Source organism: Mustelus asterias, chromosome 15 (assembly GCF_964213995.1).
Source record: "Mustelus asterias chromosome 15, sMusAst1.hap1.1, whole genome shotgun sequence".
Lineage (NCBI taxonomy): Eukaryota > Metazoa > Chordata > Chondrichthyes > Carcharhiniformes > Triakidae > Mustelus > Mustelus asterias.
In genome coordinates this window covers 94,701,887-94,717,181 of record NC_135815.1, presented here as the reverse complement: position 1 = coordinate 94,717,181, position 15,295 = coordinate 94,701,887, and the positions used below count along the sequence as shown (strand labels likewise).

The window sequence follows — 15,295 nt, the reverse complement described above, 5'->3', positions numbered from 1 at the left end:
AATTGGAAAAGTATTAAAAAAAAGTCACAGCTGGGCACAGTGCTGTCCTTGTACAACATCCTAATTTCCAGCAGGGGTCGCTGGAACGCTGACGGATAGTTTTGTGTTTTGCTTTCACTGTAAGTGCTGAGGCTGATAAAAACTTCTCGGCTGGAGATCCAGTCAAGATCAGGAAATTTAAAGCAAGTCAGATTATCTGCGGGGCTGTGTACGGCCTGTCATCCGTACTGGCGGTACATGCACCGACTGTGCCACGCGTCAGGAGCCTTTCCCAGCTTCCAACACCACACTTTACCAGCTCCTTCAGTGACAAAATTGGTAGATTAGCGGCTCACAGTGAATATCATGACGACTGGTGTTATCCCTGGCCTCTGCACAGTGGTTAGCGCTGCTGCCTCACAGCGCCAGGGACCCGGCCTCAATTCCTGTCTTCGGGTTATTATCTGTGTGGAGTCTGCACGTTCTCTCCCAGTGTCTGCATGGTTTTCCTCCGGGTGCTCCGGTTTCCTCCCACGGTCTGAAAGACGTGCTGGTTAGGGTGCATTGGGAGTGCTAAATTCTCCTTCCGTGTACCCGAACAGAGTGTGGCGACTCGGGGATTTTCACAGTAACTTCACTGCAGTGTTAATGTAAGCTGACTTGTGGCACTAATAAATAAACTTAAACTAGCTCATCTCAGCACTAATGAGGCCATAGCCTATAAAAGCAACGACTCTTGAGGGGCAATTAAAGACTTTGGTCGGTATTTTGCGACCTCGCTTGGGTGAGGCTCGTAAAATCCCGCCCGAGGCCAACAGAGAATTCCGTTCTGCGATTCCGATTCTGGGGCGGGTGTGGCAGCACAATTCCAGCATTTTTCACCCTTCCCATTAGTCTTTTAAAAATTCATTCATGATACATGGGCGTCGCTGGATGGCCAGCATTTATTGCCCATCCCTAGTAGGGCAGTTGGGAGTCAACCACATTGCTGTGGCTCTGGAGTCACATTAGGCCAGACCGGGTAAGGACGGCAGATTTCCTTCCCTAAAGGACATTAGTGAACCAGATGGGTTCTTCCAACAATGCTTTCATGATCATCAGTAGATTCTCAATTCCAGATGTCTTTTTTATTGAATTCCAATTTCACCATCTGCCGTGGTGGGATTTGAACCCCGGTTCCCGGGACGTGAGCTGAGTTTCGTGGATTAATAGCAGGCGATAACACCACTAGGCCATCGCTTCCTCTTAGTGACTACTGATGGACAAGGAATGCATGTGGATGTCACATTAGTCATGATGTGGAGATGCCGGCGTTGAACTGGGGTAAACACAGTAAGAGTTTTAACAACACCAGGTTAAAGTCCAACAGGTTTATTTGGTATTTGCTACCAAATAAACCTGTTGGACTTTAACCTGGTGTTGTTAAAACTCTTACTGATATCACATTAGGACAGAGTCGGTCTCAACCCTGAATTTGCTGCCCCTTGAATAATACACTGGGGCTCTGTGCGTCCTGCAGATATGCAGAATAGTGCCCAGCACCTACTGGCCGTATTCAAGCAAGGGCTTCGAGATGAGGAGGGGCGAGTGGAAAAATTGGGGAGACAAAAATAATTCAAATTATACTTAATAAAAATATTAACGAGTTCAGAACGGTGAACTACTGCCAAATTGGTCACCATGTAGCTGACGTCAAAACTCTCCCTACGTTCTGTGACTTGTTCCTGAAACATTAAATAAATACAAGATTAAGTGAGTGATTGCATAATCCCAACCGTCAGCACTTAATCTGTTGAGTGGCTTTGCAATAAACTAATGCGGTGCACTGAACACGGGAGTATAAAGCTTTGTATTTCGGGCAATTGCTTAATTAGCCACTTCAACATACAATAGTTGAAGTCAAGCTTGCATTTTGTGCATTGGCTGCCTTCAACTTCTAATCTTTAAATGGTTCAACTGTATATTGAGATCCTGCCAACTTTCCCTTTAGCTACGACTCATAAAATTACATTCAATATAGCACTTAAAATATCTGAAGAAGGTTTTACAACAACAGCGGTTAGCACTGCTGCCTCACAGCGCCAGGGACCCGGGTTCGATCCCGGCCTAGGGTAGCTGTCTTTGTGGAGTTTTCACCTTTTCCCCGTGTCTCTGTGGGTTTCCTCTGGGTGCTCTGTTTTCCTCCCACACTCCAAAGATGAGCAGGTTAGATGGATTGGCCATGCTAAATTGCCCCTTAGTGTCCAAGCATGTACAGGTTGGGTGGATTGGCTGTGCTAAATTGTTCCTTAGTCTCCAAGGATGTGCAGGTTACGTGGCTTAGCCAAGGGATATGTGCATGGTTGAGGGCATCGGGTGGGACAAAGGCCTTGGGTAAAATACTCCTTCAGAGAGTCGGTGCAGACTCAATGGGCCAAGTGGCTTCCTTCTGCACTGCAGGGAGTTTGGATGGAGTTTGGATGAATTTGTAACTCATGGGGGTCTCATGGGGTCGCTTGCAGGCCTCACAAGAGCCCTTAAGCCTGTTGGTGGTCAGAGTCCTCATTGCTCGCATTGGAACCACTCCTGACCTCTCTTCCCACAAATTGCTACTCCTGCTCCTATTTTGAACATTTGTATGATATAACTGGAGCTAATCCTTGCCTACGTTTTATCAGCATGACCTCCTCATCCATTGTTCAAGTCAATGTCTATTTTTAGAGATATATAATGCTTACCACCTAACCCCAATTAAGCATAATTAACATACAGTTAACGTTTGCGGCTTTGTAATGTCAATGCATGAGCCAATTCTCATTAATCTAGTAAACTGTTAATGTGCCCATCCAATCCCTTAGTGAGAACATTGTTGAATCCTCCCATTTCCTTGTAGTGCCGATGATTCATCTGTACAAAGCCCCATCGTTCAGCAGGGTGTAGCAGGAGGTGGGCTTACAATGTCAGCAGTAGGTTGCATTTCCACTTTGTCAGAAGGTGTCAGAAGGTTGTGGGTTCAAGTCCCACACCCAAGACATCATCTAGATTCACACTTCTGTGTAGCATTTGAAGGAGTTCCGCACTGTTGGAGGTGCTGTCTTCCGGATGAGACTTCAGACCGTAGACTTATTTGCGGTCAGGTGGATTTAAGGTATCCCATGATATACGCAGAGAAACAGAGGAGCCGTTTCCATTGTTCAGCCAACAGTTACCAATGAACCCAAAAGCTAAAAACAGATGGTTGCGAGGAGATGGCAGTGAGGAAGATAGCAGCAGACTTCGAGAAGGTACAAGTAGACGGGTGAAATGGGGAGGCACATGGTAAATTGTCCCCTTAGGCACAACACAAGACCATGTGACCCTTACTCTGCTGTGTTGCCCTTAAAGTGTTCCTTAAAGGGCAACACAGCAGAGTAAGGGTCACATGGCCTTGTGTTGCCCTTAAAGGGACAATCACTACACAAATGCAGTTTGTGGAAGAGTGATGCATTTTGGGTGGAAAAAGGCTGTATAAACTAAACAGTATTGTTTTAAAGGAGGTGTAAGAGCAGCAAGACCCCAGGGATCTCGTCAAGAAATATTAAAGATGGCAGGACTAAATTGATCAAGCTGTTAAAAAAATTGTGGATCTTTAGCTTTATAAACAGGTGAAGAGAGTTCATCCCAATGTGCTATATCAATGCATTCGTGTTCTAATATTGTATTTGTGACAGGAAAATCAAAATGCCACTGGTCATAGTCTTTATCAACTTGCAGGTTGAGTTGGTAGTTAAGAAGGCAAGTGCAATGTTAGCATTCATTCCGAGAGGACTAGAACACAAAAGCAGGGATGTACTGCTGAGGCTTTATAAGGCTCTGGTCAGATCGCTTTTGGAGTATTATCAGCAATTTTGGGCCCTGTATCTAAGGAATGATGTGTTAGTCTTGGAAAGGGTCCAGAAGAGGTTCACGAGAATGATCCCACGAATGAAAGGCTTGACGTATGAGGAGCATTTGAGGACTCTGGGTCTGTACTTGATGGAGTTTAGAAGGATGAGGGGGGGACTTCATTGAAACGTACAGAATGCTGAGAGGCCTGGATGGAGTGGATGTGGAGAAGGTGTTTAAATCAGTAGGAGAGACTAGGATCCGGGGGCACAGCCTCAGAGTAAAGGGACAACCCTTCAGAACCGAGATGAGGAGGAATTTCTTCAGCCAGAGAGTAGTGAATCTGTGGAACTCATTGCCACAGAAGGCTGTGGAGGCCGGGTCATTGAGTGTATTTAAGACAGAGATAGCTAGGTTCTTGATTGGTAAGGGGATCAAACGTTCCGGGAAAAAGGCGGGAGAATGGGGTTGAGAAACATATCAGCCATGATCAAACATGTGCGGGTTAGGTTGACTGGCCATGCTAAATTAATCCTAGTATCAGGGAGATTAGCCAGGGTAAATATGAGGGGTTACAAGAATAGGGCCTGGGTGGGATTGTGGTCGGTGCAGACTCGATGGGCCGAATGACCTCCTTCTGCACTGTAGGAATTCTATGATGCTATGAATGGCGGGGCAGACTCGATGGGACGAATTCTGCTCCGATATCTTATGGTCTTATTATGGTCTTAGAACACGCCATACAGCAGTTACCTCAATAGCAGCAGTTAGGTGTAAAAGTATTTAATTGAGAAAGTTGGTAGTATTGATAAAAGAGATGGCTTTTTGGAGATTTCAAAAGAGATTAATTAAACTAGATCATTTGCACTGCATAATTTGCGTTTTGTTGAATCAGTACAAGCAGAGATTAAAAAGACCCACGATTAACATAAATCACCAGAAAATGAGCTAAAGCGCTTCTTTCAAAGAGATTATTTGCCGCAGGGCTTTGTGTATACACTTCTCAAGCAAATGTTCCTGCTGCAACCACTAATTCTGTCCACAAGAGGTCACAGGGAAAATCCACGGAGGCAATTTCTTCGATTTAATACAAATGAATTTAAACTGTCCCCCCTGCAACAGAGAAAGTCCATATAATGGAAACCTGAAATAAAAACAGATAACGCAGAAAACACTGGTCGGGTCAGGTAGTATCGGGTCAGGAGAGAAAGAGAGATGAGAGTGGCATTGACCGTGTAACGCCAACTCTGTTTCTCTCTCCAAATATGTTGCCCGATCAGTTAGACGCTTCCAGCGTTGTCTATTTTTATTCCTCAGATACTGATAAAAAACACAATTCTCTCACATATTGCATGGGCTGTTGGGCACCAGACAGCATGAGATCAGGACAGGACAAAATTCAACTCACGGCCTGAGTTTACTTTGACAACAAATGTCACAAATGTGGGGACTAAAATAAATCAGATGTGCATCCAGTTTCCTATCACGTACTGGGAGCCAATTTTAGCTAACACCCTCAACCTGAGAAGATAATAGATGCTCTTCTTCCATCCCAAAAACTAAAACACATCATTCAGTTAAATTATGCATTTTAATATATCAACCAGGCCAAATTTTCAAGATTAATATTGTAAACTTTTTAACTGGCGCTTGCGGTTTTAAGAAAATTAATCGTAGGATCATACAAACTTGGGCGGCATGGTGGCACAATGGTTATTTGGAATCATGAGCTTTCGGAGCACTGCTCCTTCATCAGGTGAGTGGAGAGGTGGGTTCACAAACATGGCACATGTAGACAGAGACACAGTTGCAAATAATGGTTGGAATGCAAGTCTTTACAGGCAATCAAGTCTTTACAGGCACAGACAGTGCGAGCGGAGAGAGGGATAATCACAGGTTAAAGAGGTGCGAATTGTCTCAAGCCAGGACAGTTAGTAGGATTTTGCAAGCCACCCCAATCCAATGCCTGCTTCTCCACATCATGGCACAATGGTTCGCACTGCTGCCTCACAGTGCCAGGGACCCGGGCTCGATTCCGGCCTTAGGTGACTGTCTGTGTGCAGTCTGCATGTTCTCCCCCGAGTCTGGGTGGGTTTCCTACGGGTGCTCTGGCTTCCTCCCACAGTAAGAAGTCTCACAACACCAGGTTAACCGGAGTCCAAAGATGTGCAGGTTAGGTGGATTGGCTAAGGTAATTTGCCCCTTAGTGTCCAGAGATGTGCAGGTTAGGTGGATTAGCCATAGTAAATGTGTGAGATTACAGGGATAGATTGAGGGAGAGGGCCTGGGTAAAATATTTTGTCAGAGAGTTGGTGCAGACTCAGTGGGCCGAATGGCCTTCTGCGCTGTAGGGATTCCATGAATCGTACGCACCATTTTAGCAGGGGTATTTCTCTCTGTTGGTAGTGTGTACTTATAGCCTCCTTTAGCCCATCATATTGATACAGCACAGAAAAAGACCATTGAGCCCATCCTACCCATGCCAGCTCTTTGAAAGTGCTAGCCAATTTGTTCTGTGATCTTTTTTTCTCCACAGATACTACCTGATGTTTTAGCATAATCTGTTTTTATTTCAGATTTCCATTATTTGTTTTCTCTCTCCGTTGCAAGGGACAGTTTAATTTTGTTTTTAATTCATACATGGGACATGGGTGTCGCTGGCTGGGCCAGCATTTATTGCCCATCCCTAGTTGCCCGAGGGCAGTTGAGAGGCAACCACATTGCTGTGGCTCTGGAGTCACATGTAGGCCAGACCAGGTAAGCACGGCAGATTTCCTTCCCTAAAGGATATTAGTGAACCAGGTGGGTTTTTCCGACAATCGACAATGGTTTCATGGTCATCAATAGATTCTTAATCCCAGATATTTTTATTGAATTCTGCCATGGTGGGTTTGGACCCAGGTCCCCAGAACATTAGCTGAGTTTCTGGATTTAATCTAATGATAATACCACTAGGCCATCGCCGACCCATAAGTTTAAATTTGTTCTATTAAATTGGAGCAATTGCCTCTGTGGATTTTCCCTGTGACCTCTTGTGGACAGAATTAGTGGTTACAGCAGGAATGTTTGCTTGGGATGTGAATAAACTTGTGAATAAAAATGGTGTAAAAGTATTGGGTTTCCCCTGCACATTATACCTCAACATTTATTTATCCAACTGGTCGCCACACTACTAGAAGGATGTGGAGGCTTTGGAGAGGGTACAGAAAAGATTTACCAGGATGTTGCATGTTATGGAGGGCATTAGCCATGAGGAGAGATTGGAGAAACTTGGTTTGTTCTCACTGGAACGACGGAGGTTGAGGGGCGACCTGATAGAAGTCTACAAGATTATGAGGGGCATTGACAGAGTGGATAGTCAGAAGCTTTTTCCCAGGGTGAAAGAGTCAATTACTAGGGGGCATAGATTTAAGGTGCGAGGCGCAAGGTTTAAAGGAGATGTACAAGGCAAGTTTTTTACACAGAGGATGGTGGGTGCCTGGAACACGCTGCCAGGGGAGGTAGTGGAAGCAGAGATGATAGTGACTTTTAAGGGGCGTCTTGGCAAATACTTGAATAGGGTGGGAAGAGAGGGATATGGTTCCCAGAAGGGTAAGGGGTTTTAGTTCAGTTGGGTAGCGTGGTTGGTGCAGGCGTGGAGGACCAAAGGGCCTGTTCCTGTGCTGTATTTTCTTTGTTCTTTGTTCTTGTTCAATTCCCTTGTGAACATTATAATGGTCTGGAATTGGTAATGAAACAACAGCATAAGCAGTTGACCTTGTCGGCCAACATTGTCTACCTGATACGCTGCAGGAAAGGATGTCCCGGGGCATGGTACATTGGCGAGACCATGCAGGCACTACGACAACAGATGAATGGACACCGCTCGACAATCACCAGGCAAGAGTGTTCCCTTCCTGTTGGGGAACATTTCAGCTGTCAAGGGCATTCAGCCTCTGATCTTCGGGTAAGTGTTCTCCAAGGGGGCCTTCAAGACACACGACAACGCAGAATCGCCGAGCAGAAACTGATAGCCAAGTTCCACACACATGAGGACGGCTTCAACCGGGATCTTGGGTTCATGTCACCCTATCTGTAACCTCCACACCATGCCTGGGCTTGCAAAATCTCACTAACTGTCCTGGCTTGAGACAATTCACACCTCTTTAACCTGTGCTTAACCCTCTCTCCGCTCGCATTGTCTGTACCTTTAAGACTTGATTACCTGTAAAGACTCGCATTCCAAACATTATCTTGCAATTGAGTTTGTGTCTACATATGCCCTGTTTGCGAACCTAGCTCCCACTCACCTGATGAAGGAGCCTGAGACTCCGAAAGCTAGTGCTACCAAATAAACCTGTTGGACTTTAACCTGGTGTTGCGAAACTTCTTATTGGACCTTGAAGAAAGCTGCCTGCAAAATCTAGTGATGTCTGTGGCCTGATTTTCCCCATTCCCAATGGCAGTTTGCTTCTAATACTCAGTCAGGGAGATCTCCAGACATGCAGCAACAATGATGTCATCAAACAGGCAAGCAGCCAATCACATTGAATTATTCACACAGACAGCAAACCAGGAAGTTGAATTCTGTACTTTTAATGCAAATTTTCAGGTAATAACTTAATAATTAAATAATTTTAATTGGATTAAGATATAATCTAAAATATAATTTTAAAACTTTAAAATATAGTGTTTCTTTCAAAATTATCTAATCATAATGGAAAGATTTGCTTTCCAGGTCAATGTTGGCATTTAGCAATAACTATGATGGTACAACGTAAAACGTCTATTTATCAATCACAAGTAGGCTTACATGAACACTACAATGAAGTTACTGTGAAAATCCCCTAATCGCCACACTCTGGCACCTGTTCAGGTACACTGTGAGAGAATTTAGCATGGCCAATGCACCTAACCAGCACGTCTTTCAGACTGTAGGAGGAAACCAGAGCGCCCGGAGAAAACCCACGCGGACACGGAGAGAACATGCAGACTCCGCACAGACAGCGACCCAAGCTGGAAATCAAACCCGGGTCCAGTGAAAGTTAACAGTTTAACCCTGGGGTGGCACAGTGGTTAGCACTGCTGCCTCACAGCGCCAGGGACCTGGGTTCAATTCCAGCCTTGGGTCACTGTCTGTGCGGAGAAGGTACATTCTCCCCGTATCTGCGTGGGTTCCTTCTGGGTGCTCCAGTTTCCTCCCACAATCCGAAAGACATGCTGGTTAGGTGCATTGGCCATGCTGAATTCTCCCTCAGTGTGGCGGAGTGTGGCGACTCAGGGATTTTCACAGTAACTTCATTGCAGTGTTAATGTTACCCTACTGGTGACACTGATAAATAAACTTTAAACTATGTTACCACTGGACAGTTCATGTCACTTAGTTGTATCACAACCCTTTCAGATGGCGGATTTCAGATGGTGGCAAAATATCCGATCCAATCAAAATCAGGAAAGTAAGGACAGAAAATTAGAATAGGAAATCATTTATGGCGATTTTTTTTGGAAAAAAACAAGACACTTCAAATTTGGAAGAATCTTGCAGCAACAATGAGTGAGAGAAAGTGGGTGGTTGTGCAATGTGTCTCATCTGCTCCAGTTTAACAGAATGATTGTTTGACAGCAGGGAGACGTAATCAGTATTATTATATTTTTCAAAGAGATTTAACTCATTATATGTGCATATTTATTGTGATTTGTGGACGTATTGTCCTTGGAAGAAAACTTGGCTGGAATTTTCCAGTCATTCACGCCAGCGGGATTCTCCGGTCCCGCCGTAGTGAACGGATGTTTGGCTGAGCGCCAAATTCTCCATCCTCGCATGCAGTGCCGATGGGGTGTGAATTGCCAGAAAATTCCCTTATTCCACCCGCCCCACCACCATCAAGTTTAGAAATAATAAATTATCAATAAATAATAAATCATTATTTTAATTCTCTGAAAATTTAGATTAAAAGTGGAGGATTCAATGCTTTTAACTTGCTGGTTTGCTGTCTGTGTGAATAATTCATTGTGATTGGCTGCTTACCCTTGTTTGATCACATGACTGTTGCTGCATGCCTGGGGATGTGAGGTATGAAAGGTCTGGTGCTTAGCCGAGCTGTCTTCCAATTCACCTCAAGGCAACAGTGGTAATAGCAACAGCAGGTATTCAGGGGCCAGCAGGAAGATATGAGGTGAATCTCACTGGAAACATAATGCCACCATTCCAAACATGGCTGACTGCGGCGGAACATGAGAATTTTCGGAACGTGCAGGTACCTTTGCTACATCTTCCTGGAAGGCCATGAAGTTGAGATAGGAAATGTTGACCAAGTCCGGGCCATAAACCACCGTGACCATCCTGTTCTCCAGACGATTTCCTTGATTTCCAACGTCCAGCAACTCCCGGAGCTTGGCATCCTGGTCAAAAAGGAAAGAAATGGAGAGAGAGTGGGTGGTTGTGCAATGTGTCTGCTCTGCTCCAGTTCAACAAAATGATTATTTATGGAATCATAGGAACCCCTGTAGAAGGAGACCATTCGGATCATCGGGTCTGCACCGACAACAATCCCACCCAGGCCCTATCCCCATAACCCCAAGTACTTACCCTGCTAATCCCCCTGACATTAAGGGGTAATTTAGCATGGCCAATTCACCTAACCTGCACATCTTTGGACACTAAGGGGCAATTTAGCATGGCCAATCCACCTAACCTACACATCTTTGGAGACGAAGGAGCAATTTAGCATGGCCAATCCACCTAACCTACACATCTTTGGACACTAAGGGGCAATTTAGCATGGCCAATCCACCTAACCTGCACATCTTTGGAGACGAAGGAGCAATTTAGCATGGCCAATCCACCTAACCTACACATCTTTGGACACTAAGGGGTAATTTAGCATGGCCAATCCAACTAACCAGCACATCTTTGGACACTAAGGGGTAATTTAGCATGGCCAATCCACCTAACCAGCACATCTTTGGACACTAAGGGGCAATTTAGAATGGCCAATCCACCTAACCTGCAGATCCTTGCTATAGAATCCTATAGATGCAATCAGCACCATTGGGCGGAATTTTCCCACTCTGCCCGCCACAGGAATCGTAGCGAGCGGAACACAGAGCATGCAAAGGTTCGTTGGCCCCGGGCGGAATTTTCCGGCCTTGGGACGAGTGCGGCTGGAAAATTCCGCCCTTTATGTTTTTCTAAGAGATTTAACTCATCGGAATGCATATTTATTGAGGTTCATATACATTCTCTCCTGAAAAGAAAATTTATTCCTCCTCTACCCCGCCCCCCCCCGCCCCCCCACCACCCCCGCCCCACCACCGCCCCTCACGATCATGTTTAGAGATGCCAACCCTGGGAGGTGATTCTGCTTCTGGTGTGAGTACGATGTCCTCCCTGTATCAAGCACACAATAAAGCAAGTTCTATTCTTCATAACAGCATGTCTGTGTCCCGACAACAGTAAGAACACTTCCTGGCACATATCTAAGCATTATTGAACTGTGCAGTGCTCACCTGAGGTCTTTCTCAATGAGTTGTCAACTTGGCATCAACTTATGTCAGAACTGTGGGCAGCTTAGCATTGTGCACTGAGGATTTCTGGCAATGCGACTGGGATTTTTCAAATCTCAAATCCTTTTACAAAGGATTCTTACAGCCAGCACACTGAGCAATGCTATATTCTATCATTTATAGTCAGACTTAAAACCTCATTGCCATGGTGACAGAACAGGACTCTGGTATGTGACATTTCATCGCATCATCGAATCATAGAATCCTGCTGTGCAGAAGGAGGCCATTCGGCCCATCGAGTCTGCACCAACCACAATCCCATCCAGGCTTTATCCCCATAACTCCATCTATTTATCCTGCTAGTCTCCCTGATACTAAGCGGCAATTTTAGCAAGGCCAATCCACCTGACCCGCACATCTTTGGACTGTGGGGGGAAACCGGAGCACCCGGAGGAAACCCACGCAGACACACGGGGAGAACGTGCAAACTTCACACAGACAGCGACCCAAGCCGGGAATCGAAACAGGGTCCTTGGTGCTGTGAGGCAGCAGTGCTAACCACAGTGCCACCGTGCCGCCCATGATAGACTACAACCCCATTCATCTCATGATCTGTCTACCCCACCTCCTCCTTCAGTATAGAATTTTACACATGGTCAGACACCATTGCCTATTGTGACACATTTCAGAGCCATCACTTACAGAAATTTTCTTGGTCTTTGTCCTTGAACTGGATTTGTGGGGGTTTATTTCAGGTGAGAGAACGTTCGCAGGTTTATCCACAAAGCTTTCGACTTGGGAGTTTGGAGTGAGAGTGGTTTGATACCAGGGTTCAACGTGGCGAAACCTTGGTCTTAACAGACTCACGCACAACAAATCAGTCTTTGAGTCTCAGTAATTACGCAGATGACTTTTGTTTCATTCAGCGCTGGGTGGTACCGTTAACGAACGGCAGGTTTCGCAACCGAGTCTCAGCACTTCAATGACACAAAAGCAACACAGTGAAACATTGGATCGTGAATCCTGCTTTTGTACTTTGTGCTGCGGTGTGCTTTAATTGTGAGGTGCTGACACAGCATCGGAGCATCAGCGACAATAATTTGCATTTATAAAGCACCTTTAACATTCAAATCCCACCAGAGCAGCAATTGAAATAAAGTTTATTTATTAGTGTCACAAGTAGGCTTACATTCACACTGCAATGAAGTTATTGTGCAAACTCCCAAGTCGCCACACTCCGGTGCCTGTTTGGGTACACTGAGGGAGAATTTAGCACGGACAATGCACCTAACCAGCACATCTTTCGGACTGTGGGAGGAAACCGGAGCACCCGGAGGAAACCCACGCAGACACGAGGAGAATGTGCAAACTCCACACAGACAGTGACCCAAGCCAGGAATCGAACCCAGGTCCCAAAGCATAGCATTCATAGAGTACATAGGGGAGAAGGAAAGGAGAGTGTGCAGAATGTAGTGTTACAGTCATATCTAGGGTGCAGAGAAAGATCAACTTAGTACGAGGTAGGTCCATTCAAAAGTCTGACAGCAGCAGGGAAGAAGCTATTCTTGAGTCGGTAGGTACGTGACCTCAGACTTTTGTATCTTTTTCTGATGGAAGAAGGTGGAAGAGAGAATGTCCGGGGTGCGTGGGATCCTTAATTATGCTGGCTGCTTTACCGAGGCAGCGGGAAGTGTAGACAGAGTCAATGGATGGGGGGCGGGGCTTCAGAATGAACATGGCACTCTGCAAATACCTCACATGCAAACTTGGCTAGAATGGACCCCCCCTCCCTGCCCCCAACCCCCCCGCCCCCGCTACCTCCCCCCACCCCCCCAACCCCCCCGCCCGTGACGTGCTGCCTTGTCTTGTCGCAGCTGTGGCCGAATGTCTCTCAGAAATCTACAGATTACAGACCAAGCCGTGACGAATTCCTCCCTTACAACTCTTAATTGAAGATTAAATTGCAATCTTTCTCTGGAGCCAAGAAAAATTCTGTACGCTTCACTGCTCTGTTGTGTCCTCTGCAATTTCATATTCATCTCGTAAAGCAGTGGTTTGCACCAAGGTCTAATTCTTCCAACTTATCTGTCATTTTCATTTCACCTCATCCACTGAACGAGTTGTGCTCTGTGGCCTTTTTCTTTGCCCTTTTCCATTAAACTAACGAGTCGAAAGCATCCGCAGCTTATCGTCCAATAAAGCCTCCGTGCCAACAGCACAAGACATCTCACAAATTGAGCTGGTGGAATTAAAAAGTGCAGATAAAAAGGCTAAGGCTCCCTCCCTCACCCACCCCTGCCTTCGTCGCTCAAGCAGCCGACACATGACGGATTGCTTGTCTTTCATCTTCTGTCGCTTGGCTTCGTGAAGGACTTCACTGACTAAATCAACGCAAGTCAGAACATTCCCTTAACTTCGGACAGAAGGCGCAGCAGAATTTTAAGGGTCGTCGCGATTCTTGTTGACTCCCAATCTTATTTAAAACCAACCGCTGCAGTGCAACTTCCCGCATAATCACACATAGAAATCATAGAAGAAATCATAGAAACCCCACAGTGCAGAAACAGGCCATTCGGCCCATCGAGTCTGCACCGACCACAATCCCACCCAGGCCCTACCCCCTTATCCCTACATATTTTACCCACTAATCCCTCTAACCTACGGATCTCAGGACACTAAGGGGCAATTTTAGCATGGCCAATCAACCTAACCCGCACATCTTTGGACTGTGGGAGGAAACCGGAGCACCCGGAGGAAACCCACGCAGACACGAGGAGAATGTGCAAACTCCACACAGACAGTGACCCAAGCCGGGAATCGAACCCAGGTCCCTGGAGCTGTGAAGCAGCAATGCTAACCACTGTGCTACCATGCCACCCGCAAAATTTTACGCTGGCCGAATCCGTGGGAATCAGTCACCGATACAAATCATTGAAGACACTCAGCACTGAGCGGACACCAATCTGTTGATGTTTCAAATAAAGTGAATTCGCCATCATCCAAAAGTCTGAGGTCACGTACCTACCGACTCAAGAACAGCTTCTTCTCTGCTGCCGTCAGACCTTTGAATGGACCTACCTCGCATTAAGTTGATCTTTCACTACACCCTAGCTATGACTGTAACACTACATTCTGCACCCTCTCCTTTCCTTCTCTATGAACGGTATGCTTTGTCTGTATAGCGCGCAAGAAACAATACTTTTCACTGTATCCCAATACATGTGACAATAATAAATCAAATCAACTCAAATCAAATGACCATAGGCTGCTCTCTCTCTCTCCCTTTATTGAGAGTGGTGATTGTAACCTGAGGGTCATCACACCTCAGGTGAGAGGTAAGGTTGGACAGCACAGTGGCACAGCGGTTAGCACTGCTGCCTCACAGCGCCAGGGATCCGGGTTTGATTCCTGGCTTGGGTCACCGTCTGTGAGGAGTCTGCACATTCTTCCTGTTTATGTTTAAGTTTATTTTTTTTAGTGTCACAAGTAGGCTGACATTAACACTGCAATGAAGTTACTGTGAAAATCCCCCAGTCGCCACACTCCGACATCTGTTCAGGTACACTGAGGGAAAATTTAGCATGGTCAACGCACCTAACCAACACGTCTTTCAGACTGTGGGAGGAAACCGGAGCACCCGGAGGAAACCCACGCAGACACGGGGAGAGCGTGCAGATAATGAATCCTGCTTTTGTATGTTGTGCTGTGATGCACTTTAATTGGGAGGTGCTGACGCAGCATCTGAACATCAGCGACAATAATTTGCGTTTAAATCGCACCTTTAATATTCAAATCCCATCACAGCAACCAGTAGAATTGAAATTCAGTTTAAAGTTTATTTATTAGTGTCACAAGTAGGCTTATATTAACACTGCAATGAAGTTACTGTGAAAATCCCCTAGTCGCCACACTTTGGTGCCTGTTCGGGTACACTGAGGGAGAATTCAGCATGGCCAATGCAGCTAACCAGCACGTCTTTCAGACTGTG

General features: G+C 45.8%; 1 protein-coding gene across 1 annotated transcript in view; it reads right to left on the bottom strand.

Moving 5' to 3' along the window:
* plcb1 (phospholipase C beta 1) overlaps positions 1-15,295 on the bottom strand; it is a 751,388-nt gene that overhangs the window by 249,734 nt on the left and 486,359 nt on the right. The window contains exon 4 of the mRNA XM_078230364.1: positions 10,063-10,203. Coding sequence (XP_078086490.1) covers positions 10,063-10,203 — 141 coding nt within the window. The remainder of the gene's footprint in view (positions 1-10,062; positions 10,204-15,295) is intronic.